Source organism: Borostomias antarcticus (assembly GCF_949987555.1).
Source record: "Borostomias antarcticus genome assembly, chromosome: 6".
In the NCBI taxonomy this organism is placed as follows: Eukaryota; Metazoa; Chordata; class Actinopteri; order Stomiiformes; family Stomiidae; genus Borostomias; species Borostomias antarcticus.
The window spans coordinates 17,636,237-17,648,625 of NC_140239.1; the positions used below are offsets into that span (position 1 = coordinate 17,636,237).

General features: G+C 47.3%; 1 protein-coding gene across 4 annotated transcripts in view; it reads left to right on the plus strand.

Annotated features, from left to right (window-relative positions):
• Positions 1–2,641: 2,641 nt before the first annotated feature.
• The window catches only part of ccdc85cb (coiled-coil domain containing 85C, b), a 47,281-nt gene continuing 37,533 nt past the window's right edge, over positions 2,642–12,389 (plus strand). For all 4 annotated transcript variants that reach the window (XM_084439463.1, XM_084439464.1, XM_084439465.1 and 1 more), the window contains exon 1: positions 2,642–4,034. In XM_084439463.1, the coding sequence (XP_084295589.1) occupies positions 3,326–4,034 (709 nt within the window). In that variant the 5' untranslated portion in view covers positions 2,642–3,325. The remainder of the gene's footprint in view (positions 4,035–12,389) is intronic.

The following is a 12,389-nucleotide window of genomic DNA, read 5'->3' on the forward strand; positions in this document are numbered from 1 at the left end:
TTTTATTGTCTGTTGGTGGGTGACTGTGTGAGGTGTGTGAGTGCGTTTGTGAGTGAATGTGTGAGGTCCGTGAGTGTGGTAGTGAGTGACTGTGTGAGGTCCTTGACAGCATGTGTGAGGGAATGAAGTGCAGTGAGGATGTCCTGTTGGCTCTGGTGGTGTAGTGTGGTGACCTCCACCAACTGCTGCACAACTGCCCCAATCGCTTCTGCCATGTCCCTCTGAGCCTCTAGGAGCATGTATCACTGGCCTTATTTCAGGGTCTAGCTTAATGCTGTGCTCAGCCGGTAAGCAGCCAAGTCCAGAGAAGAGATGTTCATAGCCTTTCAGCATTTTGTCTTCTTTCTCCATGCTATACAGCCTTTTCACCATTTTCAGCTTCGTGCTGGTTTCTCTTCCTAGGATCGCTGGAGCATCTTTCTCTATAATCTCAAAGTCAATCTCATGTCTTTGACCCTTGTACAGACATGTGATTGATGTTTTGCCCAAGGGCTCCATCTTGTGGCCTGAATATGCCACCAACTTGCAGCTGGATGCATGCAGCTTGCCGCTGACATCTAACGTGTGAAACGTTTTGGCTGACATGACGTTACAGTCAGCTCCAGTGTCAATTCGAAATGTGACCTTTTTCTTGTTTATTAACAGCTCTTCAGACCACCTGTCTTGGTCACCTTTTGCATTTTCAACTGCTCCAATGCGTCTCATCTCTATTGTTCCAATGAACATTTCCTCCGCCTCACTGCTGTCACTGTCCCGAGTCTGTTCCACAACATGCAGTTTCTTATATTTGGGTTGACTGTTTGCACGACACATTCTTGCAAAGTGATTTCTCTTATCACATTTCCTGCACGTCTGTCCATAGGCTGGGCACTTTCCTTGTTCATGCTTGTAGCCACATCGGTCACAGTCAACTTTATTTTCACTACTCATTGGGCTTTCTTTTGTTAAGCTACCACCTTTTTTGTATGCCCTTGCTGTGCTAACTTTGTGCACTTCAACCTCATCATGTAACGCTTTCATCTGGGTGAATGTTATTTCACTGGCACGGCACACATCAAGAGCTTTATCTAACGTGAGATCAGCCTCTCTGAGCAATCTGGCTCTTACTTGATCGTCACGTATCCCACAGACAATTCTGTCACGTATCAGTGAGTTGCATAGGTCGCCAAATTCACAGTCTTTCGCTTTATTTTTCAGGTCCGTGACATAGGCATCTATCGTTTCTGACGGACCTTGCGAACGGGTGAAAAACATGTGCCTAATGTATGGCAGGTTCCTCCGAGGTTCACAGTATTCTTTGAACTTTCGTTTCAAAACAGCAATCTTGTTCCTCTCCGGCTCCGTGAAGACAAACGTGTTACTCACTTTAATGGCTCCGTCTCCCGCCACATGCAGAAATGTCGCGCACTGCACTGTTTCTGACTTCTCTGCTACCCCACTGGCAACACAGAAAAGTTCATAACGCTGCAGCCATGTTCTCCAATTCTCTGCGAGATTCCCCTCCAGACTCAAATTCGGCGGTGGCTTAAAGTGCGCCATTCTTGCCGAGTTTCCCAAGTTTCTTCTGACACCATGTAATGTACGTCTTCTGTTATCAAATAACTTGACAGGAGGACCAGATTTAGAACATTAATTTACTGTCTCCTTAGTTAGCATGTCGTTACTCCCCAGACACCGATATCACGTGACTCTAACCCCCGGGTCCCTCCCAGTACGGGTAACAGTATAGCTCAATACACTAACAGAGGCCAAGGTTGTGATGGCCAAACCGTTGCAGAGGTTTGATTTCAGTCTAGTGCCCGGTCAGTCCTTCAACATCTTGGACACAGGCTCTCTGAGACCCAAGAGTGGAGTGGTGTGCACCGTTAAACACAGAGGATAAAACGTATCCTAAAAATATGAATGATTAACATGTCTTTCAATGGTTCTTTAAAAAACGTTTTATCTGAGTGTTTTATCATGTATTTTATATTCTGTTTTATAAAATAAGTAATACAAATAATGTAACATTACCAATCTCTTGCACTATTTAGCCTATGCATAATGTATAGATATCCAGATACTGTGTGCGTATTGTTTCTTTTGCTGATTTTGTGGAGCCGTTTTACAGTAAGCCTACGTGCATGTAGCTATATGATCACAAGGTAGCGCTGTTTCCGTGAAAATGAACTTCACTTGTCTGACGCTTTTGCACTGATTAAACCTCTTTGGTGTCAGTTTGACACCTGTTGACCACTTTGGGTGTGGAAGAATGTATATTGTTTCTTTTCCTTTCAGCTTTCATGTTATGTAAACAGACATTTTTGAATTGGGTCAACTTTATAGCGACACGGACTGGACATATTCACATAACAAATAGTCGGTCAGAATCAAATAAACACTACATGATGTTAAACTATCCCTCATGTAATAACCAATAAAGAAAGTTATTGTATATGTAGCTCAATTGTTGGTTTTATTCATTGATACTGGTCCAACTTTCAATATGGTTTTATTCCATACGCTCAACTTCTACTGGCCCTTTAAGAAGGCAGTGTATTTAGTGGGTATGCTTCAGCGCATGCTGTACTTTACCTATCTGTCCTCTCTGTACCTGAACGGGCTGTTTTCCTCGGTCTTGATTGGCTGCCAGGACCGAAATCCACTTGAATGCTTTTAAACCAGTCTTTGGACGTTGGGGGAGAACACACTGCTAATTCCGAGCAGGAGAGGGATTCAACCATCGTCCACCAGTGTTCACCAGAGAAAGAGGCTTATCTCTCCATTTCTGTTGTATCCAGAGCAGCGTGCTGACACAAGAGCAGGCTTCTTATTCAGGTAGATTTTAGTTCCGTTCAGACTTCATTGTATTTCCGATGTATTGCGTTATATAGCTACAGTAGTCAATTTGTTATAATGGAGCAATGTGCATAGAACATCACGGATTGCTTAAATACACATGCAGCGGAACGCGGAATATTCCTTCCAGAATGAGACCTCAGCGCGAGGGATGAGTGATGGAGACCTGATCTGTCCCCTGTTTTTCCGGATGTATTTCTGCAGTTTTTGTTGAATTAGCTGTATAGAATTTCACGATCTATAACCGAAAGGGGGGCTAGGTTCTCTTAAGGCAAGTGTGTGTGCAGGGTACGGTTGCCATAGCCAATAGTATTCTATAAGGCTATAACCTTCATTTGAGTGGGCTAATTGAACTAACTCGATCCAATGCGTCACTGTGTATTCCCATCATGCATTCACATTTTTATCCAATCCCACAACTGAGGGTCGGTTAGTTGAGGCTTCTTGTAAATTTACCTCTAAACGCGTGGAAACGAGATCGGGAGACATGGCTAAAAACTTAACCGAGAGACCAGGTGATGACCTGAGCAAGCTCTCCGACGAGGACCTGGTCCGGTGCAGCAAAGAGGAGCTGGTCATGAGGCTACGGAGGGCGGACAGCGAGAAAATGAACTTGATGATTGAGCACGGGAACATGATGAAAGACGTTAACCGGAGGCTGCAGACGCACCTGCACGAGATCCGGAGCCTGAAGGAGGTCAACCAGAAGCTCCAGGACGATAACCACGAGCTCCGGGAGCTGTGCTGCTTCCTGGACGACGACCGACAGAAAGGCAAGAAGCTCTCCCGGGAATGGCAGCGGTTCGGCCGCTACACGGCCAGTGCCATGTGGAAAGAGGTGGGGACCTACATGATGAAGCTGAAAGAACTGGAGGCCAACCAGGAGACGGTGGTGCGAGAGAACGCCGACCTGAAAGAGATCATCCTCATGCTGGACGAGGAGAGGAACGGAGCCGGTTCCCGGAGCTCCATAGACAGCCAGTCCAGTCTTACCAACCTCAACGGGGGGACAGGGACGGTTCGGGATGTCGGGGACGGGAGTAGCACGTCCAGCGCTGGGAGCGCTGGTAGTCCCGACCACCACAATCACGTGATACACAAGCCCACAGAGAGCAAGCTGGGTACCACGGTGCGGAGGTCCATGGATGACCTGTCGGCTCCCCATCACCACAGGAGCATCCCAAACGGGCTGAATGGTGAGTTCACACACCTGTATCCGTCCATGCCCGCACACATACGCTGGCATAGCGCCCCTCACTCCTCACTCCAGATCAGGGACTACATAGCTTGCACACAGAGGCCCACAAAGGTAAGACTGTCAGACAGGGCTCATTATTAAGACCCTGGCTAATTACTCATTCCCTGGGGGCATGTTTCTAGCCTATCAAGACCCTGGCATTGAGTTGACACACAATAGGTTAGTCTAGAGATCTAAAACATTTTCCGGGAAATAATTAAGTTCCCATGTTTGTTTGTTTTGACATGGGTAAGTTTATTTGTTTATGGCCAGATACATTGTCATTTCTGGGGCTGTCTCTTAACCTGCCCTATGTGAGAGGTTAGACACGGGGGACTGGCTGGCCTATATACTCACTGACCAGACCATTAAGGATTTACATGTCAATTGAGCTTCTCTTTATCCTGTGGTAAAGTCATGATTGGAGTCACACACACAAACGCTATTGAGGACTGTGTCACACACAACCGACCAATCGGGTTTACTGAAGCTGCCGAGGTTACTGGTACCCGCGGTCCTGAAGGAGGAGAAGTAAACTGAATTGATTTTAGAAGAGCTCAAGCAAATTGATTTTGGACACATTCACTGATTATCAATCATTGTTGTCTTTGGCTGTCAAGGACCTCAAATCATGGATTTTACTTTGTGCAGAAGTCAGGCTTATTCAGTTAGCCAGCTTTGTGAAATGCCCCCCTGCTGTACAGAATACCATGTTGTTGTTGTTTTTATAAGAATGCAACAACAGCAGCAACATCAACAACAGCAGCAGCAGCAGACAAGCAGGTGCACATCCTGAAAGGAATAGCATGGGAGCGGAGGTGCCACATCTGTTGGGATTCTAAAGTGTTTAAACTGGAGGCAGGCTAAACGGCATACTTACCCTACACAGTATTGTTTGTGACACTGTTGCGTAAGAGCAACGTTGTGTCTGCAGAAGACCAGCACCTCTACGAGCCGACCCTTGGCAGGGAGAAGAGTGCCGGTGACCTTGTGTGACCGCAGCAGAGTGGTAGTTTTGTTATTCACCTGCACAGCAGGAGCAGCTGTCTTTGGCCCTCTCCCACCATCATTTACCACAAGGCGCTGTGTGTGCCAGGACAACCCAGGAGAAAGGGGGATCCTATCCATGTATCTACTCTAGCCCAGTACTCAGTATTTAGTTTAGTTTAGTATATTTGACAGTAAATAAAGAAACAAATAAGACAATCAGATGATAACAGTACAGCTTAAAGCATTGTCAAGGATAGCACAATAACGTCTCAGACTGATTTCCATTGACCCATTATGCCCTTTATAGGCAACATATAACCAACTATAACCACATAGTTATTAAACCCCAGCGTGTTTAACTTAGTTTTGGCTGAAGGAGCCGTTCCATCTTCCCTCTACTCCTTAGCTAATCATTTTAGTAGGGGGGTGTTTGTGGGTTGAGAGGAGAGGAGTAGTCGGAGGCCAGGATCAGAACCAGGCTGCGGTGTGGGCTACTGCTGTTCATCTCACCCATGGCACCCAGATGCCCCTGGCTCCCCTGGGCCCCTAGTTAGCGGACTAACGCCAAAACTGTTGCTGAGGTGTTAATTGAGCAGCATCTGGCTCGGCGCCAGACGGCAGGAGAGGTATGATCTTGTGGGGGGGGGGGTGCAGCCGTCAATATAGAGCCCAGCCCGGCCACTTGAACGAGCTTGAATACTTACCAGCTTATGCACTTCACCTTACTGTCTCGGTCAGAGTGAATCTCTCATCTCTCCGAACCCTGTGAAACCTTGAAAAACGGAAGGGGTCTTTGACTGCACCATTTCTTTAAAGAGAGAGGGCAGGAGAGAGGAGCGCGAGACAGAGAGGCGGACAAAAGGCTTGGCGGTAAGGCTGCATGGAGGTAGGGGGGGTTGGCTTGGGTGCGGGGGGGGGGGGGGGGGGGTCGGGTTGGGAGGGGTGACTGGGGGTGGCTGGCTGGACAGAGGCCGGCGGAGGGATAAAAAATGGTGTGCTGTTTTTTAACCCACTCCTCAGACATCCTGCTGTTACTGTAATTACATTTCTCTGGGTTGGACTCTGGTGACACTCGGTCTCCTCTGGGATAGCTGGCTGTGTGAGGGGCTGGGCCTGGAGACAAGAAACGCTGATGGCGGTGAACATTGATTAAAGTCTAACTCTGGAATGATTGAAACCACTCCTCGACTGTAACTCCATGCATCACTACATCTGTTCTGTGTCCGGGACCAAATGTCTGCATTCACTTACCGATGGTCCAACTCTGGAATCAGACTCTGCCAGAAGGCCTTCTGTAATATGAGGCAGCAGCAAAGCATCTCTTGTGTTATTGGCTGTCTGAGAGAAGAGAGAGAAGCCTGGAGGTCTGGTTTGTGGCGGCCTGTGATTGCATACCTGAAAAGCCAAAGTCATTTCTGAAAAGTTGTTGTTCTATATCCTGAAATGGGACAGACAACAGCCTCCTCAGAGTAACATCAGGATAAGATAGCGATCCTAACCAAGGGATAGAAATGATTAGATACAGGCAGTACACTACATACATTTACTGTCCTGCAGGCTAACTGTAATACAGGTTACACAACCATATACTTTATACAGTATATAGCCTGCCCTTTACAATAGAACCTTAGATTCAGACTCCCTTTGGAACCTTAACACTGTCTAGATGCCACTTTCAGTTTAGAAATATGGATAGAAAACCCCAGGCACTTTTAATTAACACGGTAACCTCAGAGTGCAATAGGCTATAAACTGTTCATAGATGATACTGTATCTTGAATTATTGAACAGTCTCGGTGGCGTGATTGAGGCTGTGATGTGGGAGGTTAGACAGCCATAGCCTAATCAGTTTGAGGTAAATTGTTGATTTAGCAAATGAGTTTGAGTCCAGCCCTGCTGGAAGCATCACAGATAATCTCAGCACAGATATGCTAATTAGAAAAAATACTCTCGTCTCCACAGCAGCAGCTCAAGGGTTAATCCCTGTGTGTGTGTGTGTGTGTGTGTGTGTGTGTGTGTGTGTGTGTGTGTGTGTGTGTGTGTATGTGTGTGTGTGTGTAAGTAAGTAAGTAAGTAAGTAAGTAAATACTGTGTGTGTGTGTGTGTGTGGTTGGGCTAACTTTTATCTGGAAATAAAACAGTATGCCACAATGATAAATTACCCAAAGTGCTCGCCTTCCTGCACCCCCCATCCCATAATGCCTTTTGACCTTGTTGCCATGGAGTCAGGCTACTTAGTCATTTCAGGTATGTGAATGTTCTCTGAAAGGTAATGAGGATCTGAGAACAGGATGACTAGAGGAGAGATCGTGAGCCTAATTTAAAAAATGTAAGACAAGAATGGAGGCTAACTACGAAGGCAAAAAGTATTAAATGTGTTCACGAAGACGCCACAAAGTCTGGCTGTATGTTTGTACTTTCCCATCCCTCTTTTAAATGTCTACCGTAATTCCCAAGCAGGATCAACATTTCATTTAGTAGACCGGCATTCCGCTATAAAGTAAACCACTTGTAATAAATTCGTTTTCAATTAGACTTAATTAGACACACACAAAAGCCATAAAACTGAATAAATAGCTTTTTAAACTGTGAATTTTAACACCCACACTTTAACTGCATCGTTACATATCCCCACCCAACAGTGTGTGTGTGTGTGTGTGTGTGTGTGTGTGCATGTGTGCGACCGAGTGCCACAGCAGGGTGTGACCTCTTTACTATCAGATTTAGGCTACAATCAGGTCATCCATCACCTGCGCTTAACTCTCTCTTTTTCCCTCTCTCTCTCTCTCTTCCTTCCTCTTCTCTCTCGTTCCGAGGGGGGGGGGGGGGGGGGTGACCTGGAGAGGTTTGTGAGCTAAGCCTCACCCTCAAATTCATTCCTCAAATAGCCCTCCTCAAATTTACACTAACCTTCATCATCAAATTGACACTGACCCTAATCGTTCTTGTCACCTCACCTGTCAAAAGGTTCCTCAGCTATTCATCGCCTACCTCATTCCTTTTGACTAAAGCTTTGTCGTCTCACAGTCACACCTTCGAGGATTGGCCAACACCAGACCGTTCTGTTTAAAAAAATAAAAACTAAAAAAACTAAATTGAAAATCTTACCAGAAAAGTTTTATCTGGGTCAGTGACTATAAATAAGAATAAGAACGCAAATATTTACACATTACAAATCCCTTTTAAGGCTCTATTATATCCTAAAAACTGTCTTTGTGAGTCCAAATACTACATCCAGTGTCCTATCCATAATGAATCAAACAGAGAAAGGTCAAACAGAGCCAGTCAAAACGGAGACCATGAAGGTAAGCAGGGTGGGCTACCGTTCACATTTCCAGTGAACGCAGGGTAATGGGCATCACAGGGGTGTTGTCCTCCCTGCCCTCCTATCACTGTTGCAGAGTCTGACTATTCGTTAGACAAGAAGGCATGTTTTTGACTGCCAGTATCCTGCTAGTGCTCAGATACTCTGTCAGAGTTCCTTTGCTACGGATCACGTAGACGGACAAAATCCTGACTGGTTTTCTAGATAGATACTTTACTGAACCCTGGGGGCAAATGGTTTCCTCCACCCATGTTCCTGTTCAATCCATAGTTGTAGTGGGTTATATAAGTGATTGTTTTGCTCTCAATGTGATAAAGATATTGTAACCTGATCCTTGAAAAGGACTAATCTCCACCAGTCCACACAGAGCCTTCACTACACCCAACCATGTGTGTCATAATGGAAGAACTTCCCGGGGGCGTGGCTGTGTGTGTGCGTGCGTGTGTGCGTGGAGGGTCTTTGGCTTGCGTTCCTCAGCACCCTTTCTGACAGTGAGAGTGTGCGTGTGTTTGTCAGTGTGTGTGTGTGTGTGTGTGTGTGTGTGTGTGTGTGTGTGGGTAAGTGATAACAGAGAGATAATAGAAAGCAGAGAGAGTCCCACAGGGGAACTCTCAGCTGTGTGTTGTCAGAATAAAGCCAGCCGCGCAGGACGTCCCACATTCCTGGATAAACAAAGGCAGAAGTGTCTCTCTCTCTCTCTCTCTCTCCCTCTCTCTCTCTCTCTCTCTCTCTCTCTCTCTCACTCTCTCTCTCCCTCTCTGTCTCTCTCTCTCTCTCTCTCTCTCTCTCTCACTCTCTCTCTCTCTCACACACACACACACATCACTCATTTCCTCTTTCTCTCTATCTATCCATCTCTCTATCTCTCTATCTGTGTCTGTCTCACACATAAACACACACACACACACAAACACACAGGTCAACCTGACTGAGACTGGGAGAGAAGGGAAAGGGTTTCTCTCAGTGCGATTGGCTGTTTTGAACCTGCTGTGTGATTGGCTGTCCTGAACCTGCTGTGTGATTGGCTGTCTGGCCGCTGCCACCGGCCCAGCACCCATCTGACAGAATGAGGTTAAGGACCCAGCCGGACCTCAGCACAGAGCCTGGAGTGGAGTCTGCACTCAATCACTACACATCCTGGACGATGCCTGCCATAGAAAACGAGCATCGGAGCATGACAGCCACTGCACTGCACACTCCGCAACTTCTCCTTTGTTTTCAAATGTAGGCCGATTTCTGCATGAAGGAGCGTTTGAATGGGGGGGGGGTTCTTCGCTGGCTAGGGGCTGGGCTGGGCCGGTCGCCTAAGCAACAGCGATGACCAGCGGGGCGTGCGGACGGCGCCCACGCCTGGTCCCTGTGCCAGTGAAGCAGAGGGAAGGAAGGAGAGAGGAGGAGAGAGGGGGAAGGGTTAGGCTTTGGTCAGTTAACACGCTCGGAGAGGTCGGCAGTGTGTGTGTGTGTGTGTGTGTGTGTGTGTGTTCCTGACCTAAGCCACATTTGGGGCCAAATGCTGGACATGAAACCAGTTGATTAGGGACGGCATGTCAAATTGGGGACAAAGTTGGTGTCCCCAATTAGGTTTTGAGGTTGGGGGTTAGGGTTAGGGTAACAGGATATGGAATGTCAATGTCAATGCATTGTCCCCAACAGTTTGCAAAGTCACCGTGTGTGTGTGTGTGTGTGTATGTAAATGGTAATGGTAAATGGACTACACTTATATAGCACTTTTATCCAAAGCTCTTTACAATGAAGGCCTCTCATTCACCCATTCACACACACATACACACACCAATGGCTAGCCTGCTCATTGGGAGCAATTTGTGGTTCAGTGTCTTGCCCAAAGACACTTCGACATGTCGTCAGGAGGAGCCGGGATTCGATCGATCGACCCTACGATCATTGGACAACCCGCTCTTCCTCCTGAGCAACAGCCGCCCCTCTGTGTGTGTGTGTGTGTGTGTGTGTGCGTGCGTGTGTGTTTGTGTGTGTTCAGCACCCATGTGTTGTCTGATGTTTAGTGGAATCATGAATGCGGGCGGCTATCTCAATTTCTCCAGTGCAGTTGTGTGGGGCTGTAGCTGTCCTCTCCTGTGTGATGAGTGGAGCAGAACGCCCAGACCCGCCCCATCCATCTCACCGCTGGAGCGGGATGAGATGCAGAGGGGAGGAGGGGGGTGATGAAGAGGCCAGGTGGCACATTCACAGAGACCCTCGGCTCAGCAATCCGATTCTGTCGACATCCACACAACACACACACACACACACTCCAGACGACCTTGTCAGAAGTCAGCAACTGTTAGGCGTCTGCATCAGGGCCCTCTGTGGCCTAGCTAGGCGGAGCCAGGACTCCCAGAACTTCCGACTGTCAGCTCTTTCTTTCATCGTGGCTATAAAGGAGAGTGTCAGCAACATGCTGCTGTCGTTACATCGGAAAGTCACCCTGCCCGCTGAGTTTAGATAAAGTCACCCTGCCCACTAGAGATTGCTGTCCCTTCGAATGGATTCGGGGTGTATACAATAGTTATATTTAGGTTTTCTCCCATGGAAGATACAGTAGATGGGGCAGATGTACTAACATGTTAGCCCTCATTTTTGGCGTTATTTCCTTGCAATGTGCGCCTGACAACATGGCATGGTATGTACTATGAACAGGCCGCACATGGCCAAACTGCATTTTGCCTGGCGCAGGAACGCAGAATGTCAAGTTGCGCTTTTCGTACTCATGCATACGCATTCCTGCGAGGGTCCTGGGAAAAGTGGATGTAACGCACACAAAAGGGGAGGATATATACGCAAAGAGAGACTGGTTATTCTGTTGTATGTACTGTAGCATATTAAAACTGTGGGGTAAAGCGTAAGTCTGTTTTGCTGTGAAATGTCTTCGCCTTTGAAAAGTAGGTGTAGTCTAATCCAGGTACGAATAACCCACCAGCCTACACAACCATTTCCCCCGTTAATTATGAACATACAGTTTTATGAACAGCATGTATAGGGGAGCACGTTACGACCCTACGGTACTGAGTAGCCAAATGTGCCTGGGACCCCAGAAACAGAGACCCGAACAAGTTCAAAAGTTTATTTAAACAATAACTGCCTAGCTAACCTAATGTGTGTGTGTGGGTGTGTGGTCGGAATGTCAATGGGATGTGTGCTAGACTATGTGTGTGTATTGCAAGTGTCTATGTGTAACCTACTGTATGTGTGGTGCGAGTGTAAATGTAGGGTTGCGTGTTGATTAAGTGCTGCAGGACTAAACCTAAAGAGGGAGAGTCCGGGAGGGAGTCCAGGGTAGAGAGCAAGGGGGGAGGTCTGTCCGAGGGGTTCCGGGGTTGGGAGGCACGGGGGGGGTGGTGGGGGGGGGTACAGGGGTTGAACGATAGGAAGGTTGGGAGGAGCGTTGGAGTTGGAGCTTGGGAGAGGGGTTCGGTGGAGGGCGCGGGTGGAGCTGGGAGACACTGGTCTTAAGCGGGAGGGAGCCTAGGAGGAATGGAGGAGAAGACAGGGTTAGGAAATTCAAAAAGGTGAGCAAACAATTCTCTGGAGTCTCTACAGCAGACTACCACTGACCAACAGTTGTCAATGTTCAAGCGCCCGACGTCTGTCTTCTGCAGCCTTAAGTAGAGCTGAGCCCAGGTGGTGATTGGCTGATTGCACAATGAGGCGCAAGCTTCGTACATCCAACGCAAACTGAAGAAGCACAGCGCGCGCTTTCTGCGGACTACCGCTACGCTCGCAAACCTTAGTGCTGTTAACTCTATGCTCGCAAACCTTAGTTGGCCTACATCTGCCTAAGTGCCTGTATGAGTGATTTAATCAAACAATGGATCAAGTCCATCATGTAAATCATTAATAATAAACACATTATGTAACATCCTGCTAACAAGTATTATGACAGTTGGCCCACTCTCCCGTGTATAAATATTTGCGTGTCTGCGGTCCCCCATTAAGTAGCCTACGGCTAGATGGTCACGGTAAAGTCACAGGTTCTCTCCCGTT